At 42.7% G+C, this 23,245-nt stretch overlaps 2 protein-coding genes across 10 annotated transcripts; one reads left to right on the top strand and one right to left on the bottom strand.

Moving 5' to 3' along the window:
* Positions 1–1,835: 1,835 nt before the first annotated feature.
* On the bottom strand, positions 1,836–7,888 carry ZNF511 (zinc finger protein 511). 4 transcript variants are annotated; one of them, XM_032950460.2, is made up of 7 exons: positions 7,739–7,888; positions 5,413–5,619; positions 4,687–4,760; positions 4,090–4,291; positions 3,370–3,497; positions 2,802–2,957; positions 1,836–2,061 (listed from the first exon to the last, which is right to left on the bottom strand). In XM_032950460.2, exons 2-7 carry the CDS (start codon positions 5,569–5,571, stop codon positions 1,992–1,994), a joined length of 789 nt encoding a protein of 262 aa, XP_032806351.1. In that variant the 5' UTR covers positions 5,572–5,619; positions 7,739–7,888; the 3' UTR covers positions 1,836–1,991. The 4 variants fall into 4 exon arrangements, with proteins under 4 accessions (XP_032806351.1, XP_032806352.1, XP_032806349.1 ...); XM_032950461.2 differs by having other exon boundaries at positions 7,735–7,859; XM_032950458.2 differs by having other exon boundaries at positions 7,655–7,802.
* Positions 7,889–8,071: 183 nt separating this feature from the next.
* TUBGCP2 (tubulin gamma complex component 2) lies at positions 8,072–21,589 on the top strand. Of its 6 annotated transcripts, none has more exons than XM_032950454.2 (18): positions 8,072–8,207; positions 11,442–11,620; positions 11,717–11,845; positions 11,958–12,140; positions 12,498–12,657; positions 13,573–13,783; positions 14,097–14,296; positions 14,416–14,605; positions 15,167–15,312; positions 15,694–15,874; positions 16,221–16,401; positions 16,935–17,107; positions 17,665–17,793; positions 17,931–18,051; positions 18,210–18,353; positions 18,674–18,802; positions 19,111–19,274; positions 20,569–21,589. In XM_032950454.2, the coding sequence occupies exons 2-18, from the start codon at positions 11,471–11,473 to the stop codon at positions 20,669–20,671; spliced, it is 2,694 nt and encodes an 897-aa protein (XP_032806345.1). In that variant the 5' UTR covers positions 8,072–8,207; positions 11,442–11,470; the 3' UTR covers positions 20,672–21,589. The 6 variants fall into 6 exon arrangements, with proteins under 6 accessions (XP_032806345.1, XP_075922021.1, XP_032806342.1 ...); XM_076065906.1 differs by lacking the exon at positions 8,072–8,207 and adding an exon at positions 8,220–8,326; XM_032950451.2 differs by lacking the exon at positions 8,072–8,207 and adding an exon at positions 9,843–9,946.
* The last annotated feature ends 1,656 nt before the right edge of the window (positions 21,590–23,245 follow it).

Genomic DNA, 23,245 nt, shown 5'->3' on the forward strand with positions numbered 1-23,245 from the left:
TTTTTATCTTCCGTGATGGTAACATGGTTGAGATGTTGGTCAAACATTTTTACAGTCTTAATCAAATATTTTTTTTACGTAAAAGTTACGTTTGTATAAATGTAAAAATCTTTAAATATATGTAAAAGTCTGCACATGATTGTGTAAGAAAATTTTTATTGAGTTAAAGGCATTTTTAAATTCGAATATATCTTGGAATGTTTTTACATTTTTTTACAATTACACTAACTTATCTGAAATAACTATCCCTTAGTGTAATATTACGTGTCGACCCGTCCTGTCATCAAAACATTCCACTCTTATAACAAACTAGTGTTATAATAATTGACTAATTATAATTTCCTAACAAGTATGCACATGTTGACCTTCCCTTTTCTCCCCCCAAAAGATAAGTTTTACACATGTTCTAGGTCCTGTTGCATTCCATGTGGAAATGCAGCTGACAAGCACACTTCCCAACGCTTGCTAACATAACAGTCAAAATGAGGAACACGCGGCCAATGAACTAAAAAACTGTTTAACATTACGGAGCAGATCGCATTTTATATTTTAGGTGGTTTTTAAAGAAAAAATGATATTGGATTACATCAAGAGATGTTAGTGGCCAAGACAATTATGCTCTTAAGTTTAATGCCATGCTCATCAACATCAGAATGATAAAAAATGGCATCTGCAGTATTGTGTGCAATACAATGAAATTTGTAGAAATAAAAATAAATAACTGTACTTGAAAAATAAATTGTGGGTAATTAAAAAGTTGAAGCCAGCACAAGCATTGAAATGTTGTCAGGGTGTAAAATGTTAAATTTTGCAGGCATATCAAAAACATTGTTTATGAATGGCTGCAATAGTTCCAAAGATGTTAAAATATTAATGTGTATTGACCGATTCCACACCACTTGCAATGTCTTCAAAAATCACAACTGTTTGAACATTCCATATACAAAAAATATATACTCAAGCTATTTATGAACGTGCAGCCCTGCAATTTCTTCATTCACTGCTGGTGGAAAGGCCAAGAGCTCTATAGAACCCACTTAGAGTGGGTGTTAGCCTACTCTCCCAGCATGCACTGGATGCTGCCATGGTGTTATTGGTTAGTACACTGGACTATCAACCCAGAGGTCGCCGGTTTCATCTCCAGGCACGGCAGTTGAAACAATGAGCAAGTTTATGAAATCCCTCTGTCCTCCCATCAGTATATATGTGTACACCACAGTTAGTCGATTGGCAGGTTGTGTGTGGTGTAGTGTGGGTACTCCGACCTCCCGGTTTCAACCTTCCACGCCGCCAAGGGTCAACCATCAACCGAATTAGGAGCGGGCAGGGGCAATGCAGCCACCCGATGCACAAATGGCGCATTAAAGATTCGGCAGCCTGCGAGTGTGGCCACGAATCCCAAACCATCGACCAAATCGTAAACAATCGGCCGCTGCTGTTGTCTTTACTCCTTTAAAGGAGGAATGGACAAGATACACTCCGCTTCTGAACAACTGAGTGGATAACATCTCAAATTACATCTTTAATCTGCAATCCATACGAAAGAAGAAGACTCTGACCTCCAAAACATCTGTCCAGTGTGGAAAAGTTCAAAATACCATCTAGAGGGGGCTCCCCAGAAGCCCTTCCAGCAGCAGTGGCATCAGCAAGTGATTTCAGGAATGCATCTTTTGACCACCTCCTTCAGTCTTAATCCATAAGTCAGGTTATAAAATATCATCACTGCTTCCATTTCTTATTCTTTGCTTGTTTGCTAATGACAATTGATTAATGGTGATTCATTTAAATATATAAATTAAAGACTGTATTTTATTAACTTAAAGCAGAGCCAATCATTCAATGCAGGCCTTTATTAATAACACAAATGTTGTCAAACTGCAAGTATGAGAACATAATTAACATTGATTCCTTAAAATCACTGGAAATACACGGACACAAAATGTAAGCAAGGTGTTTTGTTCGAGAAAACTGCCAAGGCAAAAGGACAGCAGTCATCTCTTCTTCTTTCCTCGCTGGAAGGTTCTCGCTGAGCCATGTCCAAAACAGATAGTTTGAGGTACTCTGCCAAATGACAAAAAATATTAAGTCACGAAAAATATCCTCTAGAAATATACAAAACCTTTAAAAATCGTCATCACCATCAGCCATGATACATCCACAGCAGGATGATGAAATCGCCAAGCTATCACCATATCACGTGGTCTCCTGATGTAAAAAAAACGTATCTATCACCTACAAACGAGGCGATTGAATCACCACCTCCACGGTGCATATCATATTGAGGAGCCTCTCGATCACTGCATATAAAACCTTTCTAGCAACGTCTCCTGAAAAAGCCAATTTGATTTTCTGAAAAGTGAATATGGTGTCGAACTTGCATGTACTCTCATTCTGGCGAATTGCCCGATGATGCTGGAAGTATTTACCAGCGAAACGTCGTACTCAAACTGTAAATGTGGATTAACTCTTCAACACACCGGTGGGCTGAAGTAGTGAATTATTTGTCTCATTAATGTTGCTATTTCTGCCCCTTGGTTGAATTCCAACCATGCACCTCCCAGTTGATTTGTGCACTCTTCATTGTTTCTTTGTCAAAATAATTTTTCTAATCCATGTCATAGTAACATCGATATTATTCATAATTTCTTCAGGCACATTGGTATGTTGATTTCCATTGTTAACTTCAGTTTTTCAAAAGCATTTCAATATGCTCACATCCACCTTTCAGATGAGATATATTACCATATTGGACAGAAATAGTTGACCGATGGATGTAGCAACCTTCCAGCGTGAGTAGTCACCTGTTGTGTCGGGTGGCGGGGCTTGGGGTTAAGACCTCACTATCACCGCCGGAACATACATCCATGGCCTCAACTGGAATCTCGTCCATTCCTTCACAGCCACCTGGAACCCCTGATACATGTTTGCTTGGCTGCATTTGCTTAGTTGTTTTAGAGCTGTAAAAGTAACGTAAAAAGCATGGCAAGTATTATAACTGTAAACGTGATAATCATATTGCCACCATGTCAACCGACAGTTGAATTAAAATGCATAAATCGTATAGAGTATATCCACAAGCATAGCAAACACAATGTGTATTAACTTTATCTTCAATAGTTAAACTGAGTTATCAACAACAGAATAAGCCCATTGTTTTTTGGGCTTTCTGCATGCGTTTTTTCCCATTCAGTACTCACGTCATGTACTTATACAACCAAATAGTCTTTAAATTGTCGCTTCGAGTTGTATTCAACCAATATACATTTAATTCCGGAGTTCTGATTATAATACTGTTATTATACAGTTTATATCCCATAAATTGACCAGAGCATAGTTGTCGGACAAGGTGTTCTGGGAATAATAGCTTACAGCTTGGGGCCTTTGGCAGGTTGGTCAAAGCGAAAGTCGGAGGGGTAGCTGTGAATCTTGATCAGGTGCTGCTTCCTATGCTTGGTCGTCGCAAATTTTTCTCCACAGCTCTCCACCAGGCATCGGTACTGTGGCATTCCAACACAATTAAAAATAAGCACTTGGTTGTAATCTCTTCCATATTAATGGCTTCTATCCTTTCAGTAAAAGATGCATCCATGAAATGTCTTGCTCATGCCACTGGTGGCCGAAGGGCTTCAACTAGATCGCGCTCTAGAGGGTATTCTGCCTACTCTTCCATGCTGGCCAGACATCTCTTAAGAGGTGGGAGTAACCATACTTTACCCCACAACATGTGACCTGCCCATCAACTGTGGTTTACCCATTAATAATGCTGGGTGGACAGAGGTGGGGGTATTTAATAAAGTTTTCCATTTTTTCAACTGCCATGTCAGGAGATCGAACCAGCAACCTCTGGATTACAAATTCAGTGCGCTAACAATGACACCAGTGCAGCATTCCCATTATATCAGGACTGCACATAATTATTGCATACCCCAAGTTGGCCATTTCCAACAGGGCTTGTCATACCATTCCTTGCTATAGAAAGCCAAATTTGTTAAGCTTCATTCAAATGTACAACGCTTTCCTGCATGTATACACAGGTGCAACGCATATAGCTCATGGAGCAGGAAGTAAAAAAAATAAACTTTGGTTTACCATGTTCTGCCGTTGAGCCATGACATCGAAGAGGACGTTATGCCACTCTGAGATATGCACCTCCAGCAGATGGCCGCAGGGGAACGAGCGGTGGCACGTCATACACACGTGCCTGTGTGCTGCGTTGTAATGGTGGTCGTAGCTTGCCAGTGTATCAAACACCTGCCCACAGGCTGCTATGTGGCATCCAAAAGCTTCCACCCTGCCACACCACCATCAGAGGCGCAACAGCTCAGTCGAAATTACACAAAGTGTATATTATATTAGGAGTCCGATTATTCGTACACACAATTTACTCAATTCACTGGCTGCATGCATAAGTCGGATGTGAATTTGTTACGCATGGCATTATATTGTAATTCAGACAAGTTAAACACATTTATTACTGTATTGGCTTTTAGTGTAAGTAGATATACACATTGTCCAAAAATAATATAATCTAAAGTTATGCCAGCATATTTCTGTAGACGAGGAATCAAAATATTATACGTAACTTGTGAACATTTGCAAATGTAAAAGTGGAAATCCATCAAATATCATCTGCTTGCAATAATGTGTTTCAAACAAAGCAGGTCATATGTATCCTTCAGTACATACTTAGTCGATTCGATGTCCTCTTCATAGCTGCTTAGAGCATCTCGTATGTACATGTGGCGATAAACATCCCCATCCTGAAAATGGTAAGTGGATATTAAAAAATAAATCGCGGAGTTAGTTTTTTTAATACAGTACAAAGAAACAAAAACACATAAACAACACTTTCAATACAATAATCACTTCATTATGTACAGGTATATACCATATACAAAATGTGCAATGTTTTACTGTCAGCATACCCAAATAGTTGGGCTTGGCAATCAGCTATTCTACGAAAAATAAAAAGTTAAATAATTCAGGAATGAAAAGAGAAACGTAAATAACTTTTTACACATATATACTTTGTGTTATCATGATAGGGTTCTTTGACTGGTGGCCCGCAGGCCAGATGTGACTCATGAAGGATGTTGGGGTGGCCAGCTGAGCTATGGCCCATTGAGAGATATGGATTTCCACGACATAAAGATTGAATAATAAACATGAAGAGATGTAGAAACCAGATAAAGATTATGCAGATGAAAACAATAAAACAAGATAGACGAGGAGAGGTACAGATTAGCGGTCACATTTATAACCGTTATGCCATGTGACATGTGGCCAACCAGTACATGCCAATTTTATTGTGATCCACTGGAAATAATAATTTAAGAACCCTATCATGTCTACTGCTGTTAATTTCTATAGGTGGAAGAGCAGTTTCTCCTGACTACCGTGAATAGTACATACTTCAAAAAACGGGTTGTCTTTTCCAAAACTAATCTGTTGTGGCTGGAAGATGAAGGAAGCATCTGGGTCACTGGCTGAGATCACCGGGAATGCCTCGATGTCCCGCTCTTTGGCTGACGAGGAGGTGAGGACATTTGCCAGGTCCAGTGGCCACTCCATCTCCTTGGCCACCCACAATGATCAACTGTGCACCATCGTCTCCTTGCACTGCACAGGCAAGAAGCTCATTTCAATATAGTCAACAATGACGTGGCCCAGCACCGCTTGCTGCAGAGGTTCGTGGTTTGAGGCCGGCGGCCGCCTTGGTTATTACTGCAGATATATAAGCTACAGTCGACGTGAAAGAATCCCCAAACGTCATTCGAAACGAGGCCATTTGTGCTGGTATCGGTCCAAATTCGAGAGAAATTACCCACAAAATACTCAATTGGGATTAACATATTTTTTGAAATATATATTTGATTTGCAAGCTAGGTGCTTGTCACCTTGTGTCCACAGGGACAGGTTCCACTGGGGGTGCCATTTCAAAAGTTTGAGATGGGATGAGATTACATTATCCAATGCAGTAATCTGGCTTGACCACCTGAATGTGAAATTGTAGTTGTTGCTCTGCTTCTACATCAGCAGCTATACGAAAGAAAGAAATCGATTATCGTGTGTAAAGCGGTCTGAGACGACCCATCGTCAAAAGGTGCTCGATCAAAAATAAATTATCATTCACGGTGATTAGTATGATGTGAACACCAAACACACACAACTTGCACACAAACTTAGCCACATAAGCAATGCCATCGCATAGTTACAGTACTATCGCAATTATGAAAAATAACAATTACAGTAAGCATAGTTATAAAAACACACACGAACTGAAATATATGGAGTAGATACGTAGCTATAACTGCCATGTTGCGATCAATTTTGTTGTCACTGTATAATCCATTGAATGTACGTAATGACATTGAACGGTATTTAAATTTCCTACGTAATTAGTTACAGGATCTCTTCCAGTATGGCCCATTCTGTTACAAACCACTCCTTGCTAATATACCTGTAGCATTATAAAAGTACCACTTTATACCAAATGGATGTAAAGTATGAAAAAATAAGACTAGGTGTTACTCTTTCTGGCTATAAAAGAGATGTTAAGATGTTCAAACACCAAATAGAAACATTTTGCAAGGAATGAAGTCTGCATTAACCTCACGTACTTGTGGTGAACATGCTAACAAGACATGCTCTGATAATTGGACGGGTAGTGGAGCCGAGAATAAGGGGGTTGGGGTCTAACAAGTGGGGTTCAACTTCCCCGTTTCAGGTTAAAACCAGGGGTCGGAAAATCATCAGCTTCGGAGCCGCATGCGGCCCCTTTAAGGGCTCCTTTGTGACAGTTGTTTATTATGGGCCCACCGTCTCATATTCATATGGCATTGCGGCTCTTGAAATATTTAGGGGTTTTTTACCAAATAGAAAAATGGCTCTGCTTATTTTTTGTTGCTGACCTCTAGGTTTAAGCATAGAATAAAAAAACGAGCAGCACGCAGCACATAACTTTTAGTGACCGCTAAGGCGGCCACGGGCCAACTAGTCACATACGATTACATGCAACTGCAACAAAAATACCCCATGGCTTAGACGCATCGCAACCGATCGCACGGTGCAGTCACGATGCGATAAGTGTGTCTACAGCGACTACACTGAAACTGCAGTGCACCTAGGCCCTGGCAGAGCCAGTGGTTGAAATTCCACATTAGCCCAGCGTGGGGCAGCACAGCCGAGCCAGTGATTGTAATGCCACTTTAGCACGGCGTGCGGCAGCAAGAGCCCCCGAGCCAGTGATTGTAATGCCACATTAGCGTGGCAGGGGAGCAGCCTAACCACGGAATCGGTCACCGTTGACTTTCCCACAACATGGCACCGGCTTCGTGGACACCCAACCTGGATTTGTTCGCGGCCTTACGCGTTGAGCGAATTGAATGGCAGCGACAACACCATATCTGTCAACTGCTTATCAGTGTCTACCTTGTTACAGACTAATTCAGGCCTTATTGGCCACCCGTGCCCCTTCTAAATCGCAACGTTCATCCTGCAAAGTCCCATCACAAGGGAGAAACAGAAACAAATAATTTGTTGCCCGTATTGAAACGGCTGTACGCCGTACGGACCTGAAAACTCAATGTCCCCTGTTATCAGAAATAATACGGGGTAAACCGTATGTGTTGACAGGTATACAACACTTAATTACCGTTTAACAACAACAACAGCCACAGCGGCGGCGATATTGTAACTTTATAAGGAGAATGACGGAGCGATATTGAACGTCACCGACAGCGCGAAGTGGCCGATTCAGCAGCGATGCGTGTCTCCACTCAGCTGGCTGCCCCGGGGGAAACAACGACTTAAGACAAAATAGTACCGGATGGCCTAAATTTGTTTTATTAAAAAACCGGGTCAAAAGATACATCTTCAATAAAGCCAAACACGATGAATGATGTCCACATGTATAATTATTTTAGTTGCGTTATAAGCATACGCAAAAAAAACCCTCACACCACACAAATCGTGTTGCGAATACAATTTATACAACAATCGTAGCCGGAACGTTTTTATCCCCATTCCAATGTTTCCTTTCCAGACCGCCGGGTAAAGACAAAGATCCCCCGGGTAGCCTGCAACAGACTGTAGGGGCAAGTGCAGTTAGCGAGGAGCAGCAGCAGCACTGTGGGTGGCCGACGCGACCACCACGCCCGGCCGCCTTTGTCTCCCCCAGTGGAGATCTTTACACACCGCCACACCGGGTACTCATTTGAGGCCGAGTAGACCTAGCGGGGGGGAGCCCAGGACCAGTTCAGACAATCGTCACCGCTGGTGGTGTTGGTGGTGGCCGTGAGCGGGAATCGAACTCGGGGGTGGCCGGGTTCGTGGCGCAGCGCGCTACCCGCTGGCACCTACTGATACTACTAATACTGATACTATTGATACTACTAATACTACTGATACTACTACTGATACTAATACTGATACTACTACTAATACCACTGATGCTACTACTGATACTACTACTGATACTACTACTAATACTACTGATACTACTACTAATACTACTGATACTACTGCTGATACTACTACTAATACTACTGATACTAATACTACTACTGATGATACTACTAATACTACTGATACTACTACTGATACTACTACTAATACTACTGATACTACTACTGATACTACTAATACTGATACTACTACTGATACCACTACTGATACTACTACTAATACTACTGATACTACTACTGATACTACTACTAATACTACTACTGATACTACCACTACTGATACTACTACTAATACTACTACTGATACTAATACTCCTACTGATACACCTACTTATACTACTGATACTCCTACTAATACTACTACTGATACACCTACTGATACTACTCCTACTGATACTACTCCTACTGATACTACACCTACTAATACTCCTACTGATACTACGACTGATATTCCTACTAATACTCCTACTGATACTACTACTAATACTCCTACTGATACACCTACTAATACTGCTACACCTACTAATACGCCTACTGATATTCCTACTGATACTCCTACTGATACTACTAATACTCCTACTGATACTACACCTACTAATACTCCTACTGATGCTGCTACTGATACTACTACTGATACTCCTGATACACCTACTGATACTGCTACTAATACTCCTACTGATACTGCTACTGATACTACTACTCCTACTGATACTCCTACTGTTATGGAGTGACTCATGCTGCCAGCTATGGCTGCAAAGTTTGGTCGTACATGTTATGTGTATATATCGTTTATTGTTAAATTTGAATCACAGTTCCTATGATCACTGTTACATTGTTTTTTTATAGCTTTATTTCGGTGAATTCGAAAACGTTTTGGTTTAGCCATATTTGTTTGTTGTAGTACAGAGTTAGACTGATAACTTTAACCTAAATTGTCTTATGGTTGTTATTGTTTTACTTGCATCCCACTGGGATTTTTGCACACAGCGTTGGTGTACGGTGATTTTTCTGGAAGATTTTTGCTGTTTTTTTTCCCCCTGGATTTTTCTGTTTGCGCGTAGTCACAGTCACTTTAAGATGTTTTTCTTGTTCATGTCTTTTGTTTGTTGCGGTTGCACCCGATTCAAGAGCCGAATGGCTCACGGGGCTCTACCTAATGAATGAAACTGAGACTGAACCACCGTTCCTCCCGCACGCGCAAACACAAAAAAAAGGGCGCCAAAAGTCGCCTCGCAAATTCGTCGCCCGCCCCGGCGTGGGAGGGGGGCGGGGCGTGGTCGGGGGGGTGTGGCGAGTGGGAGGGGCCAAGGCCCGGGAGGCGGAGCCGCTCGCCTCCTACCCCCCCCTCCCCCACCCCGGCGCGCCTCGCGATTCGTAGACGCGCGGCACGTGGGCAGCGAAAGCTGCGCGCCCATTGGCTGGCTGGCTGGCTGGGTGTCTCGTGCTGCTCGCGGCCGCGTTGTTGGCGGTGGCCGCGGCGGGTGAGGAAACTTCGGGCCGCCTTCTGTCGCCTCGCGGAGCGGCGACAAAATCTTCAACCTCGCGCCGATTGTTGTTATTTTTTTTATTTTTACCGCCCGTGCAGCGTTGCCGCCACAGGGACGCGTACGTTGCCGAGCGTCGCGTGTCGTTCGCTTCGTTGCCACGGTGGGACAGAGGCGGTGGTCGCCGCTGCTGTTACGGTTGTTGGAAGGCTTGGGGATTGATGGGAGGCCGGGCCTCAACGTCCACTAAGGAATCATGACAGTGGTCTCATTAAGCGACGTTTCATCCGTGCAGTTGGTCGACCTTTTAATTTAGGCGACCACCCCCCCGCCCTCTCTCACCACCCAACACTCCCGCCCCAAAGTGGAAGCTTCTCCTGGCGCGGCAGCACAAAGCGAACGCAGCAACCGGCCTGCAAGTGGGAACTGTATTTAGTCTACGGTTCGATAATTTTATCAGTCAAATATAATAATGTGGAGCATTTGCCGGCACCCTTGGTCAACTCTTTAGGATGAACGTCTGTCGGGTCCACTGAGGAGACGGTGCGATGTTATGCTTACTATTAACCAGGGCGGCTAGGGGGGTTCGAACTGCAAACCTCGAGCGAGAAGAAAACGCGGTACCGCTCGGACATGTCATCGCCCGTGATTAATAACGCACCATTAGCAAGTTTGTATAGTTTATATAGGTCTAATGTATATAGATCTGTAATCAAGACGTCTTATTAGGAAAGGGGAAAGTGATTTACTGACCCCTAATTATATTGTCGGCTACGTGGTGCTGTCGTGTAGCATTATGGTTGATATCTCACCATCTGTTCGGTGTACGTTTAAACGAAACTCCTACTGGTTTGTTACCTTATTGGCCTTCCATACTTTAGCCATTGACCGTCAGTGCAATTATGTATGTTGTATAACACTTCTGAGCGTTGTAGTGGAGCTTTCCAGGTGTTAAATTACATGGTGTAGAGATAAGTCTCCGACCAATAACATCTGGTAGAGCAGCAGTACGTGTTTTTAAATCGTGTCTTTGTTGATGAGCCTCAGAAAGGCGAAATCAATTTAGAAATGTGTATTTATTAGAATGCTGCGATTAACATTAGTCTTGAAGTTCAATAGGCTGAAAGAGGTTTAATTTTTACAAATGGGATGTGGAATGGAAGGTCATTCATGCTGGGTTTTTTTATTACAGGTTTACAGGATATAACTCGATTAATCTAGACCAAGTGATATCCGCTATGTCTTCATTAAATGCTTATGTAATAAAGTTCTCACCATTTTCATTGAGATAAAATTTCCCTAATATAACAGATCTAAGAAATTCATGGAATGTGACAGGCAGAAAATTGCTAATAATTGGTAGGTATTGCCTTACTAACAGATAGATTTGTGTGTAATGCATGCTGTCCATTATATAAAAAATAAATCCTCAATTTTGAAACCGTGTTTGCAAAAAAACTGGCAGCTTTCACTTACATTGAATTTTCTTCAGGTGGATATTGACAGTGGACTGCGGTCAAGATGAGCGAGTTTCGCATCCACCACGATGTAAATGAGCTGCTGAGCCTCCTGCGTGTGCGTGGAGGGGATGGCGCCGAGGTCTACATCGACCTACTGCTCAAGAACCGCACGCCCTACGTCACTACGTCTGTGTCCACGCACAGCGCCAAGGTGCCGCGTCTGCTCGTGCATCTGCTTTTGAGATGTATCGTCATTGCAGTACGTGAATATGCGTTAATTACACTTTCGTGAATTTGAATTTCACAGGTTAAAATAGCAGAATTCACGTCTACCCCTCAAGAATTTCTAAAGAGGTATGAGGAGCTGAAATCACGCAATGTCAGACATTTGGACCCGTTGGTGTACCTGCTGTCAAAGCTCACTGAAGACAAAGAGGTTAGATGCATGCCAATTCTCCAGGATATTAGCAATTAAAAGATAAAGCGTGACGCGCATTTACCAATAGGGTCAGACCTTATTTTTGCAATAACCCAATTCTCCTACACAGACGCTGCAGTACCTGCAGCAGAACCAAGCTGAAAAGGCAGCTGCAGAGGCAGCTTCCAACGTGACGACCACCACCACCGTGACACTGCCAACGACCACCAGCAAGATGTCCTTGCAAGAGCTGGAGGAGCTGCGCAAACAGCTGGGCAGCATCACGTCCAGCAGCAGCTCACAGCAGCTGGTGGTGTGTTTGCTTGGCATCAGCTCAGGAATATACCTGTGCTGCTTTTATCAGACAAACACGAGTATATCTTTTCATTTTCACCATGAAGGATTCGTTTAAATAGCCACACTGCTTGCAGGTTGAGAATTAAAAATACAAAACTGACTGAGTACTGAAAATAACCCTTTTCCTATCTGGCTAGTATTTGAAATTTGTTTTATTATTGTACTGTAAAATAACCAGTAGAGAATTTGCATGTTAAATATAACTACATTTTCCCATCTGTTTGCCTGTCCTTCATTTCCCAGGGGTATGCAACAGTGGCAAAACTGCAATTTTTTTTCTTTTAATCACAGCTGTATTGTGTGCATTGAGAAGTCCTTAGAGACGGTGCGAAAGTTGCTGAGAGAGAAGCATAACAAACGCAACCCCGGCCAGCCGATCCCTCAATTCCCTTCATGGGTATATGACCGCCCTGCCCTCACAGAGGACTTCATGCCTGGCCCTGGGGCCCCGCCTGATCCCGCTGTACCTGTTGGTAAGTAAACCTTGGCCAGGCTTGGCTGGGCATTTCTACCTTGATTCTAGACTGTAACTGTCAGCTGTAATATTCATTGATTGTAGAAAAACAGAAACTGTTGTGTACACGTATAAGCCATATGAAAACATTGCAATTACATGTGTAGTGACACAGCACTGACTGTTGGACAGCAGCAGCAACTGCAGTTGGGCAATTAGCGCACGCCGCTGACCATATACGCGGGTGTGCCGACAGGGCGGAGGAACTGGGGTAAGGGTCATGATAGACCTCGTGTGGAAACCCCTGGAACCCTCTAGAGGGTTCGAGAAGGGAAGTGTGGCTAGGGCGGAGCCAAGCCGCGCCGAGGGGAATATAAGCAGCAGCAGGGAGAGCGAGAGCTCCGGGCTGCCGGTTCTGGAATTGGACTCGTCTCGTCGGCGCTGTCGTCATCACTACTGCCTTCGTCGCTACCGCCTTCGCCCGGGCATTGCGCGGCCGGACAGTAGTTAGCTGTCTCGGTCAACGCCGTCGGTGCAACGCAGGCAGGGTTATGTCTAGGCTGGGTCGTGCGGCAGCGTGGTCGCGTGAGAGAGAGAGAGGGGGCCCGAGTGGTGGCGTGAGCTCGGCAGCAACAATAAAAGGGCAGAGTGATGCCTCCTGCAACCACCTCGTTTCTGGCTCACTGTGTGTGCGACGCACGCCACCCGCACACACAGACGACATTACACATGATAATAATACTAGGTAGATAATGACTACAATTTACAGAAATAGAATTTGGTACATTGCAATGTTCTTAGGTCATGTTTTCAAAATTGCTGTTCTAAATAAACATGATTGTCTTTTTTGTCCTTATTCAAAATTTCCACCTATCTCTCGTTCAAGTCTCTCCACCTAATATCACTTCCTTTTTGTATATTCTCTGCATTACAGGAACGCTGCCCCTTTCCATCCAAGAGCAGGTGATAGTAGAGGACCTGCTGTGGCTGCTGATCGGCATAGATGGCAAGTACGTGACGTCGCGGCCGCTGGCTGACCGTTTGACCACACGCACTTTCTCCATCGACCCAAGCCTGGATGTGTCTGTGCGCGAGCTGCTCAACCGAATTCTGCCCATGGCCGCTGACTACTCTGCCATCATGCGGTGAGTTTGCGGTGTTCATACAGATGTAGCGAAAGAGACGTCTCGTACTTGCAGATGATGGTCCGAGAGGCTGTTTACCGAGTTTTGCACTGGGTTACGTGTTGTGTTTACCGAAATCTAATATCTAAGCTCATAGCTTCGATTTAATGTCGATTTTTGCAAACGGATATTAGATATAGAGTGCACTATAGATAAAATGCCACCGCTGCTTATGCATTTACATATTAAGTCATTTTTTTTGGTTACGCTGTGTTGAGAAAGTTTGTAAAATGATTATATTAGACTAAGCAAATGGTGCACTTCTGCCCCACAGGTTCATAGAGGAGAAGGAGTCTTTTGAGTATGGGCAGGTAAACCATGCGCTGTGCGCTGCCATGCGTGTACTGCTCAAGGAGTACCTCATCCTCGTTACGCAGCTCGAGCATCTGCACAGACAGGGCGTGTTGTCGCTGCAAAAGCTGTGGTTCTACATCCAACCCACCATGAGGACCATGGAGATTCTCGCCTCCATAGGTGCATTGCTCCTGAGAAATCGACTCACCTTTCACATTTGTTACTCAAAGTCCAAGACGATGGAAATGCAGGTGTGGAGGGAGACTTTAACACCCACTGTGTTGTATTTCTACACGCAGCACTGGCTGTGGACAAGGGCGAGTGCATGGGTGGTGCAACTGTGAGCCTGCTGCATGAACGCACTTGCAACTACACTGGCGATGCACAGGCACAGGAGCTGGGTCTCTACCTCACCAAGGCTGCCAGTGTGCCTTATTTTGAGATCTTGGAGAAGTGGATATATCAAGGAGTCATTCAGGACCCTTACAGGTATGGCAGACCACCATACACAGCAAATCCATTTAACACTCATCAACATTAGAAACATGGGATCCAATTTACATCTTTTAGAACCGAAATTTATCCATAATAAGGGATAATATTGGTCGCGAAAGCCTACGTGATAAACAGAAATTTGGTCTGGCTTTGGTCTAGCATCAGGTATGAGAATTTCAGGCCTCAAGAGGTGATCATGGTCATTCTGATTGATGACACCATAAATGGCTATCACTTCCTCTAGTTGTTGCAAAGTCGACATCTGGCCTCCAAGGCTTGTATGTAATATCCCACAATCTGACCCTGGGTCTTCTTCCTGGTCATTGATGTCTAAGTTTGGTAACCTACTCCATTCTGCGCATGTGCCCCACCTATCAGATCACTCTTCCTGGTTATATTTAAAACTCTCTCCTACCACACAATTACTAAAGGTTTAACACATTTCATATTGCAATGAAAATAACTACCATCTGTTTCAGTTGTTTCGATGTGTACGAGTATTCTTCTGGACCAATGTTTGGTTGTATGCATCTGTGTGTGTGTGTCGCTGAGCAGTGAATTCATGGTAGAGGAGCACGAGTTGCAAAAGGAGCGCATCCAGGAGGACTACAATGACAAGTACTGGGACCAGCGCTATACAGTGGTGCAGCATCGTATACCTGCCTTCCTGCAGAAGCTCACTGACAAGATCCTCAGCACAGGTCAAAGCCGATGTAGTATCACAAATACTTTTTTCAGCAAATGCAACATATGCGCCAATATATTCAGCCCACCAGATAACATTGTGGTGAAATGCAGCCACTTAATATTTGACAATTGTGTGGTTCCAATCACAGATAAGCACCTATTGAACATAGGTCTTTGTACAACGCTTCCTTCCTAAAATGTTCCTGTGAAGATTTGTTACATGTCTCAGATATAAAGTTCAAATAAAATCCATATTTACCAGGTTTCATATTTTAACGCATGATTTCTGTGTGGCATTTATTCACCCAGTGGAGTGGTCACAATTTTATTAACCGTTAAATGTTCTATTTGGTTTAAGACTGTGCTGATTAACGTGCATTTGCTGGCACCTGCAGGAAAGTACCTGAATGTGGTACGGGAGTGTGACCGGGAGGTGACTTGCCCAGACGCCCATGAGATGGTTTACAGTCTGAAGGAGCGAGCCAATGCGGAGCACATTGAGAAGGCCTACAGCTATGCCAGTAAGGTGCTGCTTGACTTTCTGATGGAAGAGAAGGAGCTGCTTACACGGCTCAGGTACAGATGCATCATCAGGACAAAGGCATTAATTTTTACTTCAAAATGAATTTAAATAAAACACTAGAATTATTTTGCTTAACTTGTTTTGGCATTAGTGCCTCAACGATGAGTGTATTTTTTTGTGGGATTGTGATATTGCAACATGTTTTTTTAAGCATGAGGGTTTTCTGTTTGAAGGTACTCGGAATTTCCAGTATTTTATGTGTTTTCAAACAATCCTGATGTGACATTATTTCTCAAACAATAACTCATGGAAGTAACCAGTTGGAATTCACATGTGTTTTTGCACATTGTTTGCTTTGTTGTCAAGCTTCAACAAACCTTTGTGTATGTGAATGCACAGGTGGATAAAGCAATACTTCCTCCTGGCCCAGGGCGATTTCTTTGTGCACCTGATGGAGCTGACAGAAGAGGAACTGAAGCGACCCGTAGATGACATCATTCCCACGCGACTAGAGGCACTGTTGGAGCTAGCGCTGCGCATGAGCACAGCTAACACGGATCCCTATAAAGATGACCTTAAGGCATGGCTGCTGGCTGTACATTTCATTCCAACGTCAATATATAATGAGACCGGTTCTCATTTTCCTGGTTTATAGCAGAGAATACCACCAGCGTTGTAGAATATGGCTTATACTGTATTGCTGTTGACTGTTTACAAAACATTTTCTCTTCATAAAAATGTAATACAAATCATAGTTTCTTGCCATTATGCCACGAGACAAAGTTTCAATTTTGAACTTTCCTAAAACATCGCAAAACTATTTCGGAGATCCCACACTAACCTATCCACACTAGGATGTGGCTACATTTTCCCACATGTTTTCCTACGGATAGTAATGTGATGTTTTTAATTCTTGACAAACGTTTTTTGTGCATAGTCATTCGTCACTCAGCTGAGTCCGTCAACTCAATACACTTAAGAACCTGGTTTAATAGAAGGTGGCTACCCGCATTTGAATCCAAGATCTCAACATCGCCGTCTCATTATGAGCCACCAATCCACCGCCTACGGACAAATATTCATGACCGCTGTCATTGTGCGTTTTCCCTGCAGATCGAGCTGATGCCGCACGACCTCATCACGCAGCTGCTACGTGTGTTGGCTATTGAGACGCAGCAGGAGAAAGCGCTCATCGCTGTCGATCCCACAGAGATCTCACTCAGTGGGCTGGAGGCATTTTCTTTCGACTACACTGTCAAGTGGCCGCTCTCGCTCATCATTAACAGGTGTTGTGTGTTTCCTGAAGATCTGCATACATTTGGATACATTTTCGAAATAACTGAGAATATTCTAAAATTTAAGTGTCTCAAAAGTCACGCAGACAGTGAATATGAACATGTACATGTTTTTTAAGGCCAACCTCTATTCCTCAGCATTTGCACACTGGATAATTATTGTATGCTTTTAAGTAATCTGGGCATCTTAACTCAATACGGAAGCTACGTTAAAATGTTTTATTCCACCATAATATGCTAATTATTAGTCCTGCATTCATTGCTTATGGGAAAATGTGATAGCAATTGTTATCTATTATTCCGTAGGTATTCCTGTCTATGGAACCCTTTTTGCCGGTATCATGAAAAAATAAAAGACTTTACCCTTTTTGGCAAAATTTCTGGAAAGGGTAGAGCCTTGCCAGAAAGGGGGTAAAGCCTTTTTTTATCATAGGTATTCCTGTATATCTTTAAGAGCCTTGCCAATTAGTAGTATTTACCTGTTTACATTTAAGAGCCTTGCCAAAGTAGTTATTTTAATCTGCTCTGTATAATAATTTTGCCTATAGAAAAGCCTTGACAAGGTATCAGATGCTCTTCCGACACCTTTTCTACTGCAAGCATGTGGAGCGGCAACTGTGCAACGTGTGGATCAGTAGCAAATCGGCCAAGCAGCACTCCCTGAGCTCCGCAAAGTGGTAAGCTGTGCTTGCACTTTTGATGAGGGGAACCAGCTGGTTAAGGGCTCGAGAGCTAGTTTGCATCATTGAGATGCATGTTCAATGTAAAGTCGTTGGGAACAAGATTAATGGATTGGTTGTTTGTTGGCATGCAGGTCTGCACCTGCCTTCACTCTTCGTCAGCGTATGCTCAACTTTGTTCAAAATTTCCAGTACTACATGATGTTTGAGGTCTTAGAGCCCAACTGGCACTTAATGGAAACCAAACTGAAATCGGTGAGGCTTGTGAAGTTTCATTGCTTTATATGAAACTGTATTATACAATACAATACAAATGTATGCTGTGCTATGAGAAAGTCTATGTAAAATAAATACAAATATTATTTTAAAACCTATGCTGGCCTTTTATCTGACGGTGGATGATCTGCCATCAGGCATCCAACATCGATGATGTTCTGTTCAACCACACCAACTTCCTGGACAACTGCCTCAAGGACTGCATGCTAACAAACCCTGAACTACTCAAGATCCTATCCAAGCTCATGTCCGTCTGTGTCATGTTCACCAACTGCATGCAGGTGTGTGCTGGTGTTCTGAATAAACTTCACCTTTTAGGAAAACCTGACATGTTGATTAGCAATCTGGTCAGCTGGGGTGTTTTAATACCTGGACACGTTTTATTATGTTTTAATTTGTATGAAATAGCTTACTGGTTATTTTTCATTTCTTGTAGAAATGTGTTGGATTTATTACAGACATTGGAAACATTATGCTGTTCTCTTGATAAAATATGGTATTTAAATATTTAAGTTTGTGTTGGCCCTCGGTTGTACATGGACAATTTACATAAACAATGTCATGCAGATGCAAGGTCAATGACTCCTATCCCTATGTGCAGCGCTTCACGCACAGCATGACGCTGGAAGCAGAGATGGAACGCATCTCTCTTGAGCATGGCACCATGAAGGGACCTCCCACACAGAGTGAGCGTGATCAGGAGGCTGAGAAGAAAAGACTCACTTCCAAGGTAGGGTATGCACACGTACCATTTTTTTAAGTGAGGCAGAGAGCAAAATGGAATACTGATAACATGTCAAAACGTGGCTGATATGATTTTTTTAGCATGTTGCTTGGTTATGGTTAGATGCTTATACATTTACTTTAAACCGTATCGTCTGGTCAATAACAACACGAGATGTCTAATTTGGCCAGTCCTGTTTGAGGAGTATCGTACCATTTTGTTCCACGAATACATTTTATTTGCTTATTTGTGATGAGTGGCATTATGCAATCTGAATAATGCATTCTTGTGGTATGCTAATGTGTGATGGGCAGTACCTTGCCGAGCATGCAGATGCCATGCAGAAAAGTGAGGGCTTTGAGGCAGCCATTGCCAAGTTCGATTCAAACTTCTCATCACACCTGCTTGACCTGCTCGATAAGATTAGCGTGCACAGCACCAACGACTGCGAACACAGCATGATCAACATCATATACAGGTACCTAATTGGGAATTTGTAAAATAATACTGCGGATTATTTTTTTTGTCCTGGACATACTGCCTACAGGTAAATGACAATGTATAAAACGTAAGTGGGCAGCCTGTTGAGATTAAGTGATAATAAATACTTTTAAAGTAGGTTCGCAAAGGAAATTTATCAGTTACAAAATTGATAAAAACAATACAGCGTTCTTGTTGCTTGCTTTTGAAACTGGGCTCGTATCATGCCAGGCTATCATTGCTCGGGAAAGTAAGCCAAATCATTTGGTCAGAGGTATTCTTTAAAACGGTAATTGAGACCTTGTCCGTTTAAACTACATTACTTATCTAACATCTAACGCAGTGAAATTGGTGGAGTTGTCTGGGAAGAGTTCTCCGAATATAAATATTCTGTATTAGAGTGGAACAGGCACCACTTAATATTTCAGAGGAGGGGGTGCAACTGTTGGGTTGGCTCTGTCTCTGGGAAGGCAGACTGGATCATTGTTAAATGGCACGTTAAGACGTACACCAGAAATAATTAAGGGGAACAAAAAAACATTAAAAAGTCGATGACGGAAGATAAGGAGTTCGATCCCGTTCATGTGATTTTTCGCTATTTCATAACTGATTTCACTCATTTGCGCAATATATCAACATGAGCATTTGGTGCGTGATTGACTATTAGAATACTAGCCTTTTGCCCATCCAAGGACGGGTGTATTTCAGGAAATCTGAAACTTGCAAGCGAAAAGCAGACCGCGACGTGATATTCATTGCATCAATTCGTGTGCAGTTTGTAAGGCCGCGGTGACACAGACCTATTTAATTTAAAGGTTATAATCCCTTGTTCATCATGACGTCCTTTTTTACTTCTAAGTCTCAATAGCGTTACGGAGATGCGTGACGTGAGGATTCTGCCTTTGTAGTGAGGGTTGTCAGTTGACGTGGAGGAGGGGGAAGGAGGCGCCTCGCCCCCCCCATGTGGAGTGACGTCATCCGCTAATTATTATTAATGGTGGAGGGGTATCCATTTGGAAGACATCACCTCTTAATGATTATTAATGTGGGGGGCTGTTAGATGTATGAGTGACGTCACCTGCTCATGATTATTAATGAAGGGGGTGGGGGTCCATGTGGAGGATGTCACCTATTCATGATTATTAATGAGGGGGGCTGGCTGGCGTGGAGTGACGTCACGCGTGGGACAGACATTCTTGGCTCATTATAGTAGTAAATATGCAAGCTTACAGATGAGCCACGTATGAAATATATGTGACAGAAGTGGTTTTGCATGTGTGTGACGTCTCCAGGTTGGACTTCAATGGGTTTTACGCAGAACGGCTGGCGCGCCTGTCCATGGGCCGTAACCAAACGGAACGTGGTGCTACCCCAGCTCTTCACACTGTGGGATAAACATATCAAAAATATAGTATTTTTTAAATTATAAAAAAAATTGTTCATATCTTTTCCTGTAACATTAAACTTGCTGTTTCTGGATGTCTTGTTTAAAAGCACTATATTTGCCTTCTAACGCGATTGAACATTAAAAACAATAACGTTAAACTTGAAGGGTAAAACATTTTGCATAGTATAAACTACAATTATAAGCTGTCCACAGTGCCCACATTGTTTTTACTTATTAACATGAATGAAGAAATGTATAATTATTTACAACCATGTTTAACGGTCCCTTATAAAGAAACTGAACTTTAGACATTTACTGCAATTAAGAAAAATTGGTATATTTTTCCTGTTGAGTCATCTCCATGCACTGAGACATGTGTCTAGATGTACTATATAATGTACTAGCTGTACTACCCGGCTTCGCCCGGGACTTGGATTCACCACGGGCCTTTGTGGCCCCAGTGGCGATGTTCACACACCACACCAGTTACTCGTGTGAGGCTGAGTCGAGCTAGGGGAGGCCCAGGACCGGTTCAAATAGTCATCACCGGTGGTGGCCGTAAGCGGGAATCGAACTCGGGTCGCCGGGTTCGTAGCGCGGTGCGCTAACCACTACAATGCGTGGGTCACATGACAGATTTGACATCACAGCTCACTTGCCGTGCAAAAAATATATGCATTATTCAGCTCCCCCCCCAAAAAAACACAAAAGTGTATTTGTATAATTGTTGCATGGTGTACAGTCTGGAAAGTACCCACATGGCAAATTTTCAGTTTGTTGCATGTCGGGAAGTAGGCTAAACATTTTAAACAGACACATTCACAACTTTGCCTTTTATATATATGGAGATTTAATAGGACCATTGAACATTTCCTTGCATTACATTTTGCATTATATTTAAAAAATAAAATTTTCTGATTCATGTACTTGTCTTTGTTTGCATTTCATTTGACAGATATATAATGACCGGTAAATGTGTGCAATGTTATTTAATACATGGATACATTCGTTTTTATGCATGCACATTGTGATTGCAGAACGTGTTTATTGATGTAGCTTGTGTACTGCTGGAAACCAATTGACAATGGACTTTTAAACTTCAACCATTTATTATATACACTGTTTATATGCAGTTGCGCTAAATTGATTCTACTGTGTATTTAAATTTGTGATGTGTGCTATTACATTTTCAATGAATTGTGTTCCAACATTCCCAACCCTTTATGGTACTTGTGTTATTTTTCTGTTCACACACTGCATATGGTACAGTACTAAATTACAAGTTGTTAGTGTTTTGGTGTGTAGGAAGAATACAATGTCCAAAAAAAGCTATACCTGAGAAGCTACGTACATTGAATACAAATTCACTATGCTCGAGCAAGTATAGACCGGCCATCATATTCCATGGAGTTAACTATTCCTGATTTGTCCCGCCAAGTCGCACTGTCCCCCACGTTGTGCAGGATCTTCCTGAAACTTGTCTTAAGACTCTGAGGCTTTTCTGTGTAACAACTTTATAAACCTCTGCACACTTAGTACATGGGCCAGAACAGACATTTTGTGGAATATTTATAATTGTATTGCTTTTCAGCCCTTTGACAATCCACGGTTGGAAGAAAGGCTCCCCATGCTGTCTCAGGCAGTGGTGTTTCATACCTGTCAATCCATACAGTTTACTCCATATTCTGGTACAGGGAAATTGAGTTTTCAGGTCCATACAGCGTACAGCCGTTTCAATGCGGGCAAATATTTTTTTGTCCATTTGCGTTGGGACTTTGTAGGATGATCGTTGAGATTTATAAGGGCATGGGGTGACCAATAAGGTCTGAAATTGGTCTGTAATAAGGCAGAGCACTGATTGGGGGTTGACAGGTATTGTGTTCGCAGGTCAGGGCAGGTTTGTACAGGCGAATGAGGCTAGGACAGGTTAAGATATCACCACTGGTAGCTATGGCTTGGCGTCAAACTCAGGTTCCCTGCTTCATAGCGGAGTGCCATAACCAAAGTGTCACTGCTCCACCATCAATGAATTGTTTGCAAAATTAAGTAACCACGTAGAAACTGGTATCGCTGAAGGTTTTCCACCTCGGGTACTGCTGCTAAGTGAAATATATTGTCTGGCCTGCTTCAAGCCGAAGTAAATGTCTCATCTTTCATGACTCAATATTTATATCTCTCTACGATCCATCAATCCTGCCTCTTGATCACCAGTTTAACGGTCAGGGTCACTTATACCAGGTTCATTGGTATTTAATTATAAATGAAGATCCTTAAAATGGAAAAACTGATTTGTGGTTTCAAGAAGCCCAGCCACAGCTAACATTCATGGCAAGTGACAAATGTACACTGCTAGGTGGAAGCTGAAGATAATTTCCATGTAATTTGTTCAAGTAAGCCAGGCTCTGCTGCTGAGACATTGTATCTCGCAACCAGTGTATAATTTTCTTGTATTGAACCAATGCTGCTGAAATGCACTCCCACAAGGTTTTGTGGCTGACGGGATGTGTACAAAAAACATTGTCCGCTTATGTTGTCAATTGTCTTTAACTTTCTCCGGCCTCTATGTGCTGTCAAGAAGGGCC

The sequence above is a fragment of the Petromyzon marinus genome, chromosome 9 (assembly GCF_048934315.1).
Source record: "Petromyzon marinus isolate PM22_M1 ecotype Great Lakes invasive population chromosome 9, UKy_Petmar_22M1.pri1.0, whole genome shotgun sequence".
In the NCBI taxonomy this organism is placed as follows: Eukaryota; Metazoa; Chordata; class Hyperoartia; order Petromyzontiformes; family Petromyzontidae; genus Petromyzon; species Petromyzon marinus.